General features: G+C 31.8%; 1 protein-coding gene across 2 annotated transcripts in view; it reads left to right on the top strand.

Moving 5' to 3' along the window:
• LOC125065570 (putative inorganic phosphate cotransporter) overlaps positions 1 to 19,606 on the top strand; it is a 47,596-nt gene extending 27,990 nt beyond the window's left edge. For both annotated transcript variants that reach the window (XM_047673251.1, XM_047673252.1), the window contains exons 2-8: positions 7,913 to 8,097; positions 14,907 to 15,146; positions 15,241 to 15,450; positions 15,540 to 15,704; positions 16,338 to 16,554; positions 17,766 to 18,004; positions 18,183 to 19,606. In XM_047673251.1, coding sequence (XP_047529207.1) covers positions 7,913 to 8,097; positions 14,907 to 15,146; positions 15,241 to 15,450; positions 15,540 to 15,704; positions 16,338 to 16,554; positions 17,766 to 18,004; positions 18,183 to 18,371 — 1,445 coding nt within the window. In that variant the 3' untranslated portion in view covers positions 18,372 to 19,606. The remainder of the gene's footprint in view (positions 1 to 7,912; positions 8,098 to 14,906; positions 15,147 to 15,240; positions 15,451 to 15,539; positions 15,705 to 16,337; positions 16,555 to 17,765; positions 18,005 to 18,182) is intronic.
• Positions 19,607 to 20,020: the final 414 nt, after the last annotated feature.

Below are 20,020 nucleotides of genomic sequence, written 5' to 3'. Positions count from 1 at the left end.
CTTTTGACCAATCAGTGTTAAACTTGCAATCAGGAACTAGCAATTTAAATCATCAGAATTTTTTATTCACTCTAAAGGGAGAATAGACATCCATAACACTTTAGATCCTTTAGTTGGAGGATGTTGGACGGTTGCGTGTGGAAAATTATTTTATGGAGCTTATGGTGCTAATGTCTATGGGAAGGTGACTTACCATCCTGAATAACATTGTATAATATATGTCTATGAGAAAGTGACCCACCACCCGCATAAACTTTATTGGTCGTCTGTCTTGTTCAAGTTATAAGAAAATATACGCACAACGTACTTACTATTTCCATAATTATTAACACTAATACATTTTCTTCACTGGAAATATCTTAAAAAGATAATTTATCTGAATACAAATTAAGCCAGAGTTTGTAATTAAATTGTAAACGAGGTCGCGCTTAGAAACTAGTATAAAGTATCTAATGTACGTAAAAACGGAGGAAGGCCGAGTTACGAAATTTGTCGGTTTCAGTGATTTCCAATCTATGAGGACCTTTAACAGATGCTCGAAGAGATTATTTCTTGTTTGCGCATACAATTTTCATAACTATGACTTGTATGTGATATCGTAACTTCGCTTTATATAATTATATATATATACATACTAAACAACATAAAAAATTACATAATATTTCGAATAACGTTTAAGTTTTATGCTATGCGATTTATTAATTTGTTAAGTATAGATTTTCGTATTAAATATATTATTTAATATGGCACTAAAGAATCTAAACCATTAAAATATATTACTTTCTATAAAAGTGAATCGGCTGGTGTTTATTTAAACACTGATTAATTTGTTCCTGTCTGTGACTCATTGAATTGCTTAACTAATCAAATCCTCAACAATATTTTTTGGTAAATATTATAAATTGGTAAATAAATGTTGTTAGAATACTCTGTGTACACATAACAATACATAATGAAACTAACGTTTGATTCAATCAATCCCTATTACGTAAGACGATATATTCAAATACAAAAGGATATATTTTGTTTATTAAGGAAAATTGAATTTGGAATAAAAAAGTGTTGGTTAATTTTAAATATATCGCAAATTTATTTTCAACTATTATAACCTTAAAACTATACCTTGAATTCTTCAAATGCAAGAAGCAACCTCGTCCAATTACAGATCGCAAGATATAGTTTTTTCATCTCTATAGTTCATTAAAATATCAATTCATGTCGTATTCATCGCACGTACTAGGGACCAATAGAGGAAGAGACGATAATTTAAAATTTAGTCACTTTGTATGAATACGCTTTGTTTACTAAATACTTCACGAATTTTGTACAGACATTAGACGTCGTAAATTTTAGTATTGACTTTTAACAAGGAGCAATTTTGTAAAATAAATTTACAAAGTTTTGAATTGGTTTTCATTTTAGATAACTATTCACGTTATTCGTTTCGAACGGAATACAAAAGGTTAAATTTTTGGTCGTAAGATTACAATGTAAGTAGTTTTACTGATTTTAAAAATAATTTAATGTCGCCTTAACTTATCTCAGCCAACAACTCAGGTCATGTTATAGTGCACAAGTGTGTGCACACACACACAGGTGCACTCTCTATTCACTCGCATAATCTAAAAGGAAAGAGTTTTTATATAATATAATTTGGACATTACTTAAATTTTAATAAATTGTTGAAAACCAGTATTAACTAAATTTCATCGAATTTTTACCAGTTGGGCTTAGAATCCAAAATTATTATTAACCTGTGGTATTTCTTTAATTAAGTATCTTCATTAATTACAGTAATATAATAATTAGTCTACCTTTCATTTAAATATTAATCTATAGGAACATAATTAACAAAGCCAACATTGTTAATATGAATATGTTTAATATAATTAATTATTTACATGCGAAAGTAATGTAATTAAATATTATGTAATGAAATTCGGTACAGAGTAAATCCGCAATGGCTCAGTGGATAGAATACGTGGATTTAAAATTGCGATTCCGAAATCGGACATTTGATTATTATTTTATATGTGCTTTTGTATTTGCTGTTAGTCCCGTACACAATGACGAAGTCGTCTCGAATAGAACAGTATTAAAAAATATCATACATTAAAACGAAATTATATATTTTTAATTTATATAGTTGGTGTTCCGGTTTGAAGGATGAGTGAGCCCGTGTAACTGCATCCACAAGGGATATAACATCTTAGTTCCCAAGATTGGCGATGTAAGGAATAGTTAATATTTCTTACAGCGCCATTGTCTATGGTCGGTAATGACCATAAGAAAACACAATTAAACACTTCAATATAAAATTATAAGAAGGCAGCAGATACAACTCGGGCAAGTATTACACCAACGAGATGAGTGGGTGATATTTGTATGAAAAAAATAAAAATATTCTAGCGTAAAGTTTTTTTTTTAATTTCTACAACAAGCATATCATTCACTCTGAAGCTAATATACATAAGAAATGAGTTAGAGCTATCACAATATCATTGTTTCCTCGATAGAATAGAAAATATCGCTCGACTTTATACATTTCTGTTTTATTATCTCAAACTAATAATATAGCACAAAGGAAACATCGTGTATTGTCTAATAAATTTTAAAATAAAAACGATCCTTATTAAAAATGAACCGCATTTATTTCCTCAGACTAACATTACTTATGTTATTTTGAGTTTATAACGTTTAAAAGAGTCTACATAAAGTATTTCCTTATCTCATTTTACATGCTGGCGATAGCAGGGCTGGTTCGTTTTTCGCTAAGAGATCCGGACTTGCAATTCAACGGGGAAATTGTTAGAATTATAGTCATCGTTCCAACGCGGATTTTTTTAAGTAAATATAATTTACTTTTTCTGAGAAAAGCAATAACTTTCTGGTATTTCTTTTCTTGGACAAATTATTGATACTTAATGCACAATCTTGGTTATAAATATACGTGCCTACACTATTTAAGTATATACTTACTTAACATTATCGAAAAACAATTATGATATTTCTGTCGTTTTTATTTACATACAAAATATTAATATTTTTTAATAAAAAATGTGCTATATTATTAATCTTTCTGCTATTTTTTTAATGGAACGCGTGAATAATACGCTGAGACGAATTAGAATTTTTCTCTCTTGTAAAAAAAAACGTATTGACATAAAAATGATTTTCCACTTTAAAATATAACGCATTCGTAATAATTATGAAAGCAATAATTAGCTGTTGCGTATAGATATGCATAATAACTGACGAATAAAATAGAAGTACAGGATAGTAATAAGGATTAAGTTAACTTTCTTCTGTTATGTCTTTGGGAAAATCTATCATTTGTCCCGCCTACGCGGTAATAAACGCGACAGAGGCCGGGTGATTTAATGCACTTCGGTGAAAGGGAGCGGCGGCCTGTCCGACGGCTCTCCTGCAACTCGCATATTAGATTCCTGCCGCCTACTCCGAAGGTCTCAGGTGATCACTTCACGATATACGATGTTTAGCAAATGCAGACCGACCGATTGATTTAAGTGTTGAACCGCAGTGAAAGGCTCAGCATGTTACTAATGCAACTGACTTGTTTATCAACGTGTTGACGTCTTACATTAATTATGCGCACGTGTCCACTCTATTTATGTATATACCATTACGTTCGAATCAATAAAATAATGACGTTGAGGAAAAGTTAATAGAATTTTTTGTATGTATTTTATTAGATTTCTTCCAATTTTACGCGTTTGATGATGATGATTATCCGTTTGATTTGGTTACGAGTTACTGTTATTTAAAATTCTCGTGCAGACACAAGAGGTGATTCAATTTTGATCGAATATCATTGCTATGTTTTCCAGATACCTTACAGCTGTGTAAATAGTTTGTGAACGAATATCGTCATAAATTTTGCATGCAATAACACACAATAAAAAAAGTATTACAGTAGACTTTTCATAAAGTACTATAGTAATTATATTGACGTACGAAATTACACCGCCAGCCTGTCTACCGACGGCTACTTATTCAGCCCTGCCATTGGCCGGCAGGGATCGTACGACGCGACGCTGGAATGCAACATCGTTTCAATAGAAATCTGCGTGTACGTCGACAAAAACTAACACTTCTAACGAGTTTCTCAATTCCAATGCCAATTTTGGCTAGTCGAGTCAGACGGGAACGTGCCCAGTTTCTCCATAAAGCCAGTTTTTATACACGAGCGGCACTACACGTCGATTCGGATGGTCCACAATTTGGTTTTTCTGAACGGGAATTTTAACGGCCTCGCTTGTCACAACTCTTAATATTCTAAAGTTGTAATGGAACGGAAATAATAACTCCATTTTTGCGGTACATACGGATGACGAAGGCTCAAATAAAGAGGCTATTGTTCTATACTAAAATTTGATACGAATATTTCAGTCTTTTATGTTTTATCAATAGAAAAATGGATAAAATAATAACTTTTAAGTCCCCATTAAAAGTAACAATCAAAATCAAAATATGCTTTAGTAGGCTCTTAGAAACACTGACTTAATTGAATCATCATTTTTCAAAATTATATTAAGTGAAGCTAAGACAATTTAATTTGAATATATAACGGTTATTTTTTTATTTATGTGACTGGGAATAAATGTTATATTCTATGTATCAATTTTATGTAACTATAATGAGTCTTATATCGAAACGTATATGTTGATTATGTAAGTAAATATCTAATAATATGCATTCAAAACGTTATAAATTTAAAAACACGCAATAGCACATGATAGCCTCGAAACTCTTTACGGTAGTTTAGCGGTCAATAACTTAAATTTGGTCGTAAGCGTTCCGATCTAACAAAGCAAAAACTGTGTCACTTCGCAACGTTGATCAATACAATGTACAATGTCTTGTATGCAGTATGCACCATCCCGTCACAGTACAGTACACATATATACGTCACGCAGGAACCGTAGTAACAATTATATAGTACATTTAATTTGACTTATCCCTCGCCATTGTCCATTCGAATAACTTCTCTGTAATTATTCGTGACACAAGTTTCATTGTTCGAGTTTTATTATCGTGTCCGAGTCTCTTATGAAACTTAATGAAAAATTACGATAAGAGGAAATATTCATCTTAAAATCGTGTTAGGAAACAGTAAATGATGTATCTATTGTTTTCATACAAACGACCTATTTACAAAGTTGTGTATTAATTTTGATTGGCGGTTAAGCCTTCCAGCGCGTCCGATCTTAATTCCGTTGACCTTCACGAAACACCGATCGTATAGAATGGCGATTCGTACCAAAACTTGCACGTAAAATGCGAAAATATACATTAAGAACGTTTTAATTTTATTATCCTAGTGGTTTTATTTTTTTCATTGTCAATGGTGCGACGGCCTCAACATTGAATGTGGCTTGCAACATGTTATTTAATTAAAACCTTTTTCGAATCGTACCTAACTAAAAATATAGGTATTTTTTTATATTTTTTATCAATACTGATAATAATGCATTCTAAATAAGCCGATCACCTGACGCCTTTTATAATTATATCGTATTTACCCGCGACTCTTATAGATTTTAGAGCCTTTATTTCGTAACCATCGGCTATTTTTCATAAAAAGTTTTATACTTATCTAGTCGTAATATTTTAAATGAAAGAAGTTACATCAAAACCGGTTCAGTGTATTTTGTATAATGCTTAAAGCGAGCATAGACGCAGTCACAGTTTTATAAAAGTATAGACAAAAGAAAATCGATTTCGAAAAATTTTAAGCATTTCAATATATTATCTAGTTAAGTATTTGTATACATATATATGTATGTATGTATGTATGTATGTATGTATGTATGTATGTATGTATGTATGTATGTATGTATGTATGTATGGATGTTGTCATCTATTTTATTATAAGTATATAGCACGAAAATAGCATTCTATCTTTAAAAAATACAAAATTTAATTGTAAATATATTTGTATTTTTTATAATATGTTGTATATTTCGATTTTTGTTAAAAGTATGCATGAAATTATTAACTCTGGTCAAATCAAATAAAGCTCGCTTCCAGTTACACACTTCCGTCCCATTTTCACGAAATAACCCTCACATATTGCAGGAAAGCGAGATAGAAGATGTTACACATCAACAAATTTTAACAATATTTAATACACGTTCAATTTCATTAATCCACTCTCTTTTTCTTTTTACGACATCAATTATTTACTTAATTTTACTGTGGATCGATATTAATGTTAATTAAATTATGAATGTATTATGCAATTGTGTCTCATATCGTTGGTGGATAATCGTATCGGTAAATTAAAAATTTTATTTATTTAAGGTGAGGTAGACGCGGTAACTCTTAATATATAAATATAAACAACAAGAAGTACTAACGACTTATTAAAATTAGTTTTAAAAAATATATCAAGCGAGGACAAGTGGCTCAATGAATCTTAACCGAAGTATGTACATATATAATTTGTCTGGTGTATGGCTATGTTGGAAAACAATGTAAGGAAACTTGGATATGTCGGGTGCAATTCTGCCACATATATATCCAATAACACTTTTAATTGTTGTTTTTTTTTTATTTAAGATGTATAGTGTGTCATGTTTACGTATTTGTATACTTACAGGTATGGCAATATTTGGAATATTTTATTTATGGAATATGTACTATGTATACCTACTATTTATTTCTAATTATTAATGTTTGTTGGTAATATTAAATAAATAAACCCAAATCAAACGCTTAATTTAGTTTATCATTTTATTTTTAAATACTAATCAATCGAAAATATTATATGTTCTGAGCATCGATGTGTCAATATTTTCAAAATTAACCTTATGCTTGCATCGGAGAAATAAAATTAATTTTAATGTTAATTCCCTGACCAAATTACTCGGATTATGAATAAGGAAATGCTTCTGAACACTATTCAATGCTTAAAACAAATGTGAGCGGATTTTAAAACAGACATAACCTCATCGAAGCTGAAATTGAGGAAGTTTCTAAGAATCCAATTAAGACTCGGCTTGCATTTGTTTTAAAAGGAAGGAGGAATTGTTAAATGTCAATGAAGATGCACGGTGCGATCGAATTTTAATAAATTAAACATTAATAATATACGTTTCAATTCTCCATGACGTGAATGTATTTCTCGGAACGAAGATCGAAAATCTTTAAAAGCTTTTAGTCTAAGATAATATCTAATAATCTTAGCTTTAAAATGTGTACATAGTACTCTTACTTTCCACGTTCAAGTTATTCGTAAACAAAGAGATTTCTTCATTCGATTTTATAAATACCTATAATACTAATATTGTTACCCAGTACGAGTTTATAGCCGTGGAGTAAATATAAATCGGCGATGAAGTAAAAAAATGTTTGGACCCTGCATTTGTCTAATTTCAAAGACATTCTGCCACATAGGTTATAACCCACATTTGGAGGATTTAGCTCCAAATCTTCTCCTCAAAGAGAAACGAAGCCTTAGACCAGCAGTGGCACATGAACAGGATGTTATTTTTTTCCATTTTTTAAGCGCTAACACAATTTTTTATAGTTATATTTATTCGATAAAACTTCAGCAATAAACCAAAAAAAAACACGCTTAACAAAATAGGGAGACAATAGTCTCCTTATATATATTCATACTTTACTAAATAAGACTAACAATAACAATAATAATACTAATGCAATTATATCACTCTATTAAATATATTTTGATATATAAAATTTATTAGAAATTCACAAATTCACGAAGCGAAACGAAACGAAAGTCAAAAAAAAAGCAAACACTTACAAAATGACGCGGGTACGAGTCTGAAATATTTTATTTAAAATAAAAGTATATAATTAAGACTTCTTGCATATTTGATAGAATGTTATAGCGATTATTAAAAATGATTACTCTTTTCAACAGTATTCGTGATACCACAACGATGGGTTATGGCGATCATGGGATTCCTCGCAGTCGCGAACGCGTACACGATGCGGGTTTGCCTCAACATTGCGATAACACAGATGGTGAGACGGCACGCACCTACACCGGCTTACGAGGACGGTTCCTGCCCTGGTGACCTGGATGAAGTTATCGCCGATCCCACAGTTAGTACCTTCTAAAACCGAATCTATCTATAGTAATCTAGTATAGATTGTTTGATTTTCACTTCTGTACCAAATCGGTTAACATTTTATCGTTAATAAATAAATTCCATTACGTTAAAACACAATAATAATTCATCGATTTGTTACGTATAATATCACCAATTTATTTCGTATGAAATAACAATTATAAAACGGTGTCAGATTGGAAAAGATTATAGTTTTGGACATTTCATTTATATGTGTTTAAATAGGTTTTGTTAAGTAACTTTTTGTATTGAAAGTATTTTACACGACTGCCCCAGAATGTGTAGTTTTTTAATTGTATGTATTTATGTATATTTATTTCAGGGCTTGAATAACCGAAAAAATATCGGTTAAAACGGTAATCGGTATGACGTCATACTTTTAAATTGTGATATCTAAAAATAATGATACAGCTATTTTCTGGTAGCAAGAAATATACCTACCGAAATTATTTGGTAGGGCAAAATAACGGTAGCATTATACTAGCATGATACCTAAATTATAAAAAAAAGGTTTTCTTTATACAATGCCGCCGCCGCTGCGTTGCCACTGGTACCGCCCGCCCCGACTACCTTGGCCCTTGACTGAGAGAGTCCGAGCGGAACGAAACAGCCGTGTCGCACACATAGTCTTGCTATTTTGAACTTTTATTTTTAGTAATAATTTATAATACGTCTTACGTAAGAATAAATAGAACTAAATATTATATACACTCTACACACGTCATACAGTTATATAGGTACGCAAAGATGGATAAAAGTAAGTACATACCTACAATTTTTATGATTTAACTGTCAACTAAAACAGCTTATAAAATTTGTCTCTTTTTAGAGTATCCTAATGACGTAGTATATTTGTGCAACAATATTTTAAAACTTTTCCTATTTTCTTATTTAAAATTATATTAGTCGCTGCAGCTCAAAATATATAATGCATAAATCATATTTTGTGATTAATTTTAGAATCAGCAATAAAGCGACATCACTCGTCAGACGTTTTAGGAGATTCGGAACGACCACCGTCTCCCTCCATTCTTCATCCTAAAGTAGGTAAAATTTTGGAGAAAAAAAAAGATTGTTCTATTTGTTCCCACTGCCTATCAATCAAACAAAAAGAAAAGGACCGAAGAAACGAACTTTTTGGCTTTCTTATAAATGAAGAAATGAATAACAAAGAACCTTGTATGAGAGCCCGTGTATATTCAAGAATCTTAATGTTTCTACATTCCTTAGAAGGAAAACACTCTAAGGAAGTTCCTTTAGCAGACTCTGAACTGCGTGATTCTTAATTTTGAATTTTACCTACGCTCCATCTTTTGTCATTGTCAAATTCACTTAATTTAGAAAATATATTACAGGTCGTTCTTTCATAGCACACTTTTTGTTTGTAATCACTTTCCCTGTCTAACGACGTCCTTTACAAAATTATTAAGACAAACATCTTATAAACAAAATAATATTGCAAACGTATTAACTCGCTCTTCACTTCGACACGCTTAATTATCTGTTAATTTTATATTTTGTTAATTTTTATTTATTTCTATGTTGATCCAATGTAAGTAATTTTGTTTCCTAAAATAATGTTTTATTTCTTTTTTTTCTTTGTTTAGGTCGTATAGGTAAGCGGAGTAGCAAATAAGCCACCTGATGGCAAGTGGTCACCACCCAATCATGTTACCAATGCGCCACAAACCTTGGCACACTACTGACTCACTCACCCTTCAAACAGAAACACAACAATACTAAGTATTGCTTTTTGGCGGTAGAATATATGATGAGTGAGTGGGTACCAAGTGGGTGGCACCAATAGGAAAAGGCAAATGTTTTATGGTATACACTAAATCACTGTGTAAATAAATTAAAGATGCTGGTTTAAAAAAAAATATTTATAAAAAAAAGATTAAAGTTAGTAATTGTAACGCAAAACACAAAGTTCACGGAGTATGTAGTATAAAATAATTCAACCTGTCTCCTATATCCTTTACGTAAATTTTACTTCTGAACAATATTCATGTAGAGCTATTGGTACATTAATATTATTAAGAACTCCACACTTAGATTATTTATTATTTTAGGTTAGTTATCCACACTTAAGTTATTTATTATTTCTTATAACTAAAATGTCATCAACAATATTTTCATTTAAAGAGTAGCGCAAATTATTTATCACATATTTCAAGGACGAAAACAGACGCTCCACACTCACTTGCGTGGCTGGCACAGCAAACACCACTTTGGCTAAACGGTATAATTGAGGCTCCAACAGAGCTTTCTTGTCCCAAAATGATAATATATTTTCTTTTGACGGTAGACGGGGATGATTTGAAAAATTTTGTAATATAGTTGAAATATCAGCACGTGTGTTAATATAACGGGCCCGTTGTTGAGGTCTCCTCGCTCTTTCGGTTAGTGCCAACATCATTTCCATTTCATCTGGTATTTCTGGAACAGCCGAAGAAGAAGTTGGCCGGTTGGGGTCTTCATCATTTTCTTGCTGAGGAATAATATTGTTTGCCTGTATTTTTAAAATCTGTAGCCAAGTGGCGTTTAAATGTTGAACAGCCAGAGTTTCCTCCTCAAACGATAAAACCACTTGGAATCCAGGATCTAAATACAATGCACTAACAAAAGCAGCATTGGTCATTAAATTGTTTTGTCGGTGTTTCATAAATACACAAATCTGTTGTGCAAGAGGGATATGCACGTGTGATGTATCTAAGTAACATCTTGTCCAGTAGTAAAAAAAATCACTTAAAGTAAGCTGTTTTTCTTGTAACATTTTTGTGCATATTTTGGCAGGTCTCAGAGAACTTAATAAATCATCAATTGTGTCCCAAAAGTTGTTCGACAAATATAACGGTTCACCAGGGTTTTCAGAGCAACAATCCCTTAAACTTTTCAAACGCTCTAACATGTCAAATGTTGAATGCCATCGCGTGTTATTATCTAAGATTGGTTTATTTTTTTTCGCCGATTTTATCAGATTTCTCATAGTAGGCGTTCGGAGTTTTCTGACAATTGTTCGCGCTTGTTCAATCGTGTGTATCGATTCATCTTCTCTCAGGGCATCTTGAACTGCTAGCTGCAGTGAGTGTGCTGCGCACCGAACTGATGTAATTGCATATTGTACATCATCATCAGATTGGAAAGTCACCTCCAGTAATCGGTCATTGTATTCAAAATCAGAGTCAGAGTCATCGTCACTTAAATCGTCTTCTCCATCTTCTCTTAAAACTAAAAGGTCATTAATCAACCGGGACAATTTCAACATATTTGCACCGTTATCTGATGTAATCGTATAAATTTGCTTCACATTTATTTCGTATTTCCTCAGTATGTACAATAACTTTTCCCGTAAATATTCCGAAGTACTATTGTCCCACATCTCCGTCACACCTAAAGTTTTAATTATAATTGACGAATTTTCAATATATTGGACATTGACGGCGAAAAATGTCCTATCTAGTCGGGTAGCGCTATCGATTTTTAAAGAAACTAGTCTACCTTTAATATCTTTACTTATTTCTTTTCGCACTTTTTCAGCTGCCTCAGTAATTAATTTTCTTATAGAGTGTGAATTTAAAGATTGGGATTCTCTCGGGCTAATGGTAGTCATTGCTATAATATTTCTAAATGCTACATCATCCATCAATAAAAATGGTCTTCCGTGTACTGTTACTAAGTTTACACACTGCGTTTGTAAATAAGCCACTTTTGAAGAACTATTTTTTTCAGATCTTGTGCTATTTACTGTATAATCACTTTTATTTGAAACGTTCAAATCATTCTCATCAGCTGTCTGTGCAAGTTCATCGCTTTTGTTTAATTTGTTTCGATCGCTCACTATTTTGTACTCATCGGGATGATTGGATGACAAGTGATAAAGTAGATTTGTTCCATGTTCACCCTGAATAAAAAAATATTAGGTACCATTAGAAATTTTTTATGCAAAGGTTTATATATTGTTAAATATCATATAACTTATCTTGAACATGACACATTATATGAACGATATATACGATACGTACATATACAACGATATATACGAGTGTAACATTTTTTTTTATTGTATAGATAGGCGGACGAGCATATGGGTCACCACCATGATGGTAATTGGTCACCAACGCCCATATACAATGAAATTATAAGAAATGTTGACCATCACTTACATCGCCAATGTGCCACCAACTTTGGGAATTAAGATGTTATGTCCCTTGTGCCTGTAATTACACTGGCCAACTCACCCTTCAAATCGGAACACAACAATACAAAGTACTGCTGTTTTGCGGTATCGAAGATCTGATGAGTGGGTAGTACCTACCTAAAGGAGCTTGCACAAACCCCTTCCACCGAGTAAATTATTTATGAATACCGAGTTTATGTTTTAAAATTTAAAACCTGTCAACTGAGTATTTTAGTTACTTGACCTATTAAGGTCAAGTAACTAAAATAAATACATGGTTAAGCGAAAAATGAGATAAAACAATACTTACCTATTTCCTAATTCATTTAAGTTACTCACACTACAATACATTTATTTTTCTCTCATTTTCTATTCTATATGTAAAGAAGTGAGATTACATTTTCCACCATTTAAATTCAAGTGTACCTACATGATCGGTGTTCTAGTTCTTTTATGCGGTTCTATGCTTTTGATTTCATTCATTGGATGATGACATTTCTCAGCCATCAACACTATTTAAATATGTCACAATTTTAATAAAAAAGGAAATATACCTATTCCGATATAACCTTAATACTATAATCCTAAATTAAAAATCTACCAGCAGATCTACCTGTGAAAAAAAATTCTACGACGTAAGCGTAGAATGAAAGTTTATAGATACTAACCTTGACAGTTGATTTACAACCAGGCACTAAACAAGTAGAAGATTTTGAATCTTTATCATATGAAAAGAATGAGTACACAGCGTTTTTGCGTTTTCTTCCCATTACTTATGCGTTTATAATGTATTTAACAATCGAAAAAATTGCTAATAGGTGTGTAAATAAGTGCGTAAACAATAATAAAACAAAGAGTCGTAGAACGTGGTAATGCCAATTGCGAGATTAGTGAGTGAATACTGAAATACTGTCTACTGTCTTTCAAGTCACAACAAGTAAGTAAATGAAAGCGACGTTGCTGTTCAGTTGCCGACTGATCGGCAACGTCGCATTCATCCCTGCGATTTTTTCGGTACCGAAATATTTTTTGTTAGGTACTGGTAAATTAAAACTATAACGATACCGTAAAAAAATAAAGGTACCGTTTATTTATACCGGTAGATTAATCGTAATTCTTAACCGTTTTGGCTTTACCTTTAAATCAAAGCGGTACCGTAATTTCATACCGATAACGTAACCTTTATACCTTAACCGCTTTCAAGCTCTGATTTATTTGGCACAATTTGGATTCTTAGTCAATTAACATATCGATTGAAAATTATTTTGTAGAATACACTAAAATACTTCGTAATTATATAAGTATCAATTTCTTTTGTTAATTGATCAAAGATTGACGAAAGACTCGATTCAAATTGCATTTTTATCTATCCCGCTGTTGTCTAATAGACTCGATGGTTTTTGGCATATGAAGTACCGTTTGTTGTATATATATATATGGAAGTGCTTAGAGTAGATGACGTGTCAAGAAAATCAAAGCGATTTCCAAGACACAAAAAGGCATAAAATACTCGAATTATCTATCTATCATCATATATAATTCATCTTTTTTGTCTCGTATATAAGGGTTAAAGGAGTAATCTGTAAGATTATAATACAAAACTTATTCTATAATAATGACTATTTTAATCGTTCAATTTAAAGTAGAACTTTATGTTTATATTTAAACTCGAAATGAGTATTTATCCCACGGTCCGCTGGAATGTTGGTACATTAAAAGTCGTTATCCAGTTTGGATGTTCCTTAACGTGTGAGCTATATGACCTATAAATGTATTTTTTCTTAGATCCTTTCAACCGTCAATATTAACTAGGAAGCGGTGATACAAATTCGTGTGTGAACAAAATGTAATTTAGTAATATTTGTCTTTCTGCAAATTTACGATTAAAATTATTTCATTAATTCACAATTTTTGACAGCCCTCGGGAGATGATACATATTTGTTGTGAATGTCAATTATATTGATGGAGTCTCTAGAAAATAATCAAGCAACATATTAAAATTCGGTGACACGTTACGTATTTACATGGAAGCGGACAAATACGTATCAAATTTGGCGAGAACTTATATTATTATTAATAAATCATTTAACTTTACCATACTTAAATTAGATTATATTAGAAATCGATGTTTAAAGGAAAGCTTACGCTTGATTAATAATAATATGATTCAAAAATGGAAGCCACGGTTAGACCATGGCCCACTAAGCTCGAATGTGACTAATCCTTAACGTAGGTAACTAAAACGAACATTGCTAACTCGATCTTCCATTACAAAGTAATTAATTTCAAAACCGCTAAATTAACAACGATCTTTTACGCTTCTGACTGAGTTTTGATTAAGTTTTCAAATTTAAAAAATAAAAACAGTGGAAATAATTACAAGTATTAAGATTGGAAAATTAGAATACCTAATAACTATTAAATGGCTTACCATTGAATTTCAATTGATTTATTCGTTTATAAGTATATCTTTTTTTTAATTTGAAAGAATAGGTACATTAAAATTCGTTTTTATGTTAACTTGGTGTTGGAACATTAAAAACTAGATATGTTACGTTACGTTAATGTTTGCGTCACTTTATAGGGAATTATTATCTTTCAGGAAATAAGCGGATACAACTGGGATGAGGAGACTCAAGGCATTATCCTCAGTGCCTTCTATTACGGGTATATAGTAACACACTTACCTGGAGGTATGCTCGCTGAGAGGTTCGGCGGAAAATACTCACTCGGCTTTGGTGTTCTGAGTACAGCTGTATTCACGTTGCTAACTCCTTGGGCAGTGAACATGGGAGGCGCTACAGGGCTTATTATTTTAAGGGTTCTAGAGGGACTTGGCGAGGTACATAATTATTAACATTTATAAAAGATCTCTCTTTGAAATAAAAATACGTCATTACCTGAAATTTATATTTTTTATAAACATTGCCTTTTAGGGTACAACATTTCCAGCGTTAAACGCGATGTTAGCTCGATGGGCCCCGGTCTCTGAGAGAGGACGAATGGGTTCATTGGTATTTGGCGGAGCGCAAATCGGCAACATTGCAGGAACATATTTCTCAGGATTGGTCATCAAAGAGACCGGCGAATGGCAATCAGTTTTTTATCTTTTCGGTAGCATTGGTATACTCTGGTTCATTTTATGGGTAGGTTTTTGATAATATATATATTTTTTTAATGAAATGAAATGCAAGTTCTTGGGAAATAAAAATAACCTTTTTTATTGTTATTTCAGGCACTATTATGCTATAACGACCCAGAATCGCACCCTTACATTTCTGACAAAGAAAAAAAATATCTCGAAGAAGCTCTAGGCAGGCATCAGAACACTCAACCTTCTGCAATTCCTTGGAAACCCATTTTCATGTCCGTCCCGCTCTGGGCTCTGGTTTGTGCACAGGTATGTTTCATATATACTTACTTTAACAACGTAGGTTTTCTTGTTTAAAATTATGATGCAATACTATTTCAAACTATTTGTTGATCGAGAAATTAATATAATTTTAATGAAAATATTTCTATGACATAGCCTTTTTAGACGATTCTGTATAACATGTATATGTTAAAAGATAAAAAAATACTTAAATATATATCAATACTTAGCGTTAATATAGCAAATGCGTAAAATTATAATGATCCATGCAATTTAATTATATTATATCGTATATCAAGGAATAAAATAAAAGCGTATTAAATAAAATTTCAAAATAATTGCGGATCATAAATAGCCTTAAGTTTATTTTGGTGTACATTTATCATTGATAATTTCATCTATCGACTTTATTGAAATATTTTTTAAGCTGACAATACACGAACTGATGCTAAAAAGATAAGGAAATTCAATTTCAGTTATTTTAGTTATATTTGTGTATTCAACCATGAACGCTGTCAATAAATAACGCCTCTTGGACCTCGAACAAATAATCAATGCTACATCTATTTATAGACACGATTCCTTGAATCAAATTTATTTGAGCAATAAAATATCCGTGGAAATTTTACCACATTGAGGTAAATATTTGTTTTGTCGCAGATCGGCCACGACTACGGATATTTCACAATGGTGACAGATCTTCCAAAGTACATGACTGGAGTATTAAAATTCGATATTCACCGGACCGGAACGCTCGCCGCTCTGCCGTACGCGGTTATGTGGATTAGTTCGATTTTATTCGGATGGATGTGCGACAAAATAGTTAAACGACAATGGCTGACGGTGACAAACGCAAGAAAGACCTTTACAACTATAGGTAAGGAAAACTATTTATACAGTTGCTCTTTTTATTGTTGTCATATAAAATAGATTTGTTACACAAAAATACTTTAATTTTCCAAAATAGAAGAAAAATCTATTTCCATCCCAATAAATATAATCAATCCTATATAATATCGTCTGATATAAGGACAGTAATTTTCACGCGTATGATAATATAATATTATTATGTATTAATAAATATGGAAAAATGACGCTATATCTTCTTACTCAAATTAAACACTAAAAGGCAAGAAAATCCTATTGGTTGTAGATTCGATTTAGCCTTGGCCATGCCTCGTAGTCAGAGGTGCGGTGTTTAAAGTGAAAGCCCTGATTATATCACTGAGCCTGACTTTGAATGGTAGATGGGGTTACGGTCTGAACTTCACCGAACTCATAAATAACGCTTTCGCAATCTATAGATTCCTGAATTCCCTTTGCCGGTTGTTTTACGCCATTATATTAATCACTCATACCATCAGGTGGCCCATTTGCTCATGACTCTTCCGAATTTGTAAGCCGTTCATTCGGAATCAATAGTGTAAAAATTTTGTATCAAAAATTGTATAAATAGCATAAATTTATGTTAGTGTATTCAATAATAGTGTCGAAAGATCCGGTTTATTGATTAAACATCACATCTCAATTCGAATGGATTATTTAAGCATTAGCAAAGCTTTGCATATACTTCGCAGTATATAATTAAGATCCGCGAGGGCACGAAGAATACTAATCGTTGTCGCTTGAGAAAGCGTGTCATAATACTTAAGTTGGCGTATTGTGATGTGTTCCGGCAGATTGAGCTAATTGACACTGCAAGGTCGATAATTAGAATGCACGTTGATTACATGCAGCAAAAGTGAAATGTGGTTTGGTATTGCAAGATACTCGTGTTATACTCAGATATTAAAAGATCGTACATGGATCTAAAGCAGGTTACAATTAGGTAATCGTTTTGGAAATACCGAATTTGTAAATTCGTATGACGAATTTTGACACAGTAACCCATAATATAACGGACATTCAAAACCAATCAATGCTTACATAAAAGCAATTCAATTTAAGTCTTCAATTAAACTATAATTCAAATGATTTTGTTATTTAATTGTGATACACCAGGAAAATAGTTTTAAGTTCTAACATTGTTTATAGGCATTTATTATTGAATCTTATTTACAAATATATAATCTATCATTTTTATTTCAGCTTCCGTCGGTCCAGGTATATGCATGATCTTAGCCTCGTACTCTGGATGCAATACCGAAACTGTGGTGATACTTTTCACGGCATCTATGGGTCTCATGGGTGCCTTCTATCCAGGAATGAAAGTTAATGCATTAGACTTGAGCAGTAACTACGCGGGAACTATCATGGCTATCGTTAATGGTATTGGAGCCATAACTGGTATCATCGCACCATATTTAGTGGGACTATTAACACCTGATGTAAGTAACAGATCTTGCACAAATTCTTTATTTTTTCTTCAAATATTACTCCTACTCCAAGCTTTTAACTGTTTTAGATTAAACTGGATGCAATTTTCTCTTTTGATCAGATATTTTAAAAATACTTTCATAATAATACTGTTGATGTTGTTGAAACTAATTGTGAATATTTTTGCAGAGCACCTTAACTCAGTGGCGATTGGTATTTTGGATAACGCTTGCGGTCTTTATCGTGACAAACTTGGTGTTTGTTGCTTGGGCCTCTGGGGACGAGCAGTGGTGGAACTCATCATCATCCCAAGACGCGAAAAAACAAGAAGTTGAAGCAGCAACAAACCAATCAACAAACAGTGAAGTAAAATTGTAAAGTATATATAATGTCGATCCAGATGCCATTATTGGAAAAACAGGGTTGACGATTGGTCGTGAAACGATCGATGGTAGAGGCTATTGATCATGTCGATATTGAATCGATTCAAAATGTCAATGGAAGTACAATCGATTAGATCAACTCTTCCTTTAAAAAAGTTAACGAAGAAAACTGTCTTGTCAAAAGTATTAAAAAAAATTGGTAGAACGAGTCGAAGATTTCCAAACGTAGGAAAAAAAATTGACGTGCCAAATGAAGTACAAAACTTAAATAATTTTGATATTGGCGTTTCCTTTATCCACAGCCTGTGCTTTGTGATAATATTAGAATATTAGATATAGTTGAAACTATTGATATGATTGGATGTATTGGTTATGAGAACATTATATAATAAGTTATTACGTTATGTATTAAGTTAATATACAACTTACAACTGATTTCTTCATCTAAAAATTATTCGATTTCTTTTAAAGAATTGGTGATATCTATTATCATCCAAAGCGACTTTATTCAATCCATTCTTGATCATAAGTCATGTTAAATTGGAACAGTGGATTAACCTTAGTTATTAAGTAACGACTTAAAGAAGTATTGTTGGTGGTTGGAAGATAATTACACAAATCTTCATTGACAAGATCGTGACTAAACGTGCCTTGATACATTTATATGGTTAGGTGTCCAATCAAAAACTGTTTAAAAGATAAATATTTTTATATTACGACACTGACAACAAAAATTAATTCATAAAAAAAAAGCAAGACCATTTATTAAATAAATGTTGCCATAAGAAAAAGAAAAAAACGATAACTACACTAGTTTTTAGTCACGACGTACAAATTAAATTTGCATTTCGAAGTCAAGTTATGCTGGTATATATCCCAGCGCAAATCTAGAAATTTCTAGAAATCTGAGTGAAAAATAATAATGTTTACCTATATTTATTTAGCTGTTACGAAAGGGCACGATCGAATCTTAAATATTTTGTTCACTTAGAATTTTATTGTGGAAATTAGATGAAAGGCTGTGAACAGACTATGGTTAAGTATTGGTTAAAGTTTGACAATGTGCAATTGTGCCATTCGATAGATCTTTATGTGTGAATATAATAATTTTAATACTAAATCGTTATAAGTCTGTCATGCAAGCTATTTATGAGTATATCTGAGATATTAGGTTACTCTTTTGTACAATAACAATATTAATATTAATTGTTAAATAAAAATGACAAATAATATTGAGTTTGGTTTTCATTGAATAATTTCCTTTGTGTATAAATATAAATTGTATTTGAAAAAAAACCTTTATAAAATAAATAAAAAAGAACGTTTATCGTCCGTCGACGTAACAAAGAGAAAATAAAACTAAAAATAAATCAAACACAAATCACCAAATACATAAATCTATAAAGAAAATATTTTTTTATTGTGTCTCCACAGATACACTGTTCGTACCGTTGTTATATGTTACTTATAATTTTATTTTTTAATGTGCCTACATTTTTATTGCCAGGCATACTGCCTGGATAATAATTAAAGAATAACAAATAAAAAAAAAGTCTATGAAAATTTTCACAAACAAATCATGACTTTTTACAGGGGGTGTAATTACGTAACAGAAAATTCATGTTTTTAGAGGTTATTAATTTG

Source organism: Vanessa atalanta, chromosome 8, assembly GCF_905147765.1.
Source record: "Vanessa atalanta chromosome 8, ilVanAtal1.2, whole genome shotgun sequence".
Taxonomy (NCBI): domain Eukaryota; kingdom Metazoa; phylum Arthropoda; class Insecta; order Lepidoptera; family Nymphalidae; genus Vanessa; species Vanessa atalanta.
The sequence above is the reverse complement of the archived record's forward strand: the minus strand, read 5'-3'. Positions and strand labels throughout refer to the sequence as shown.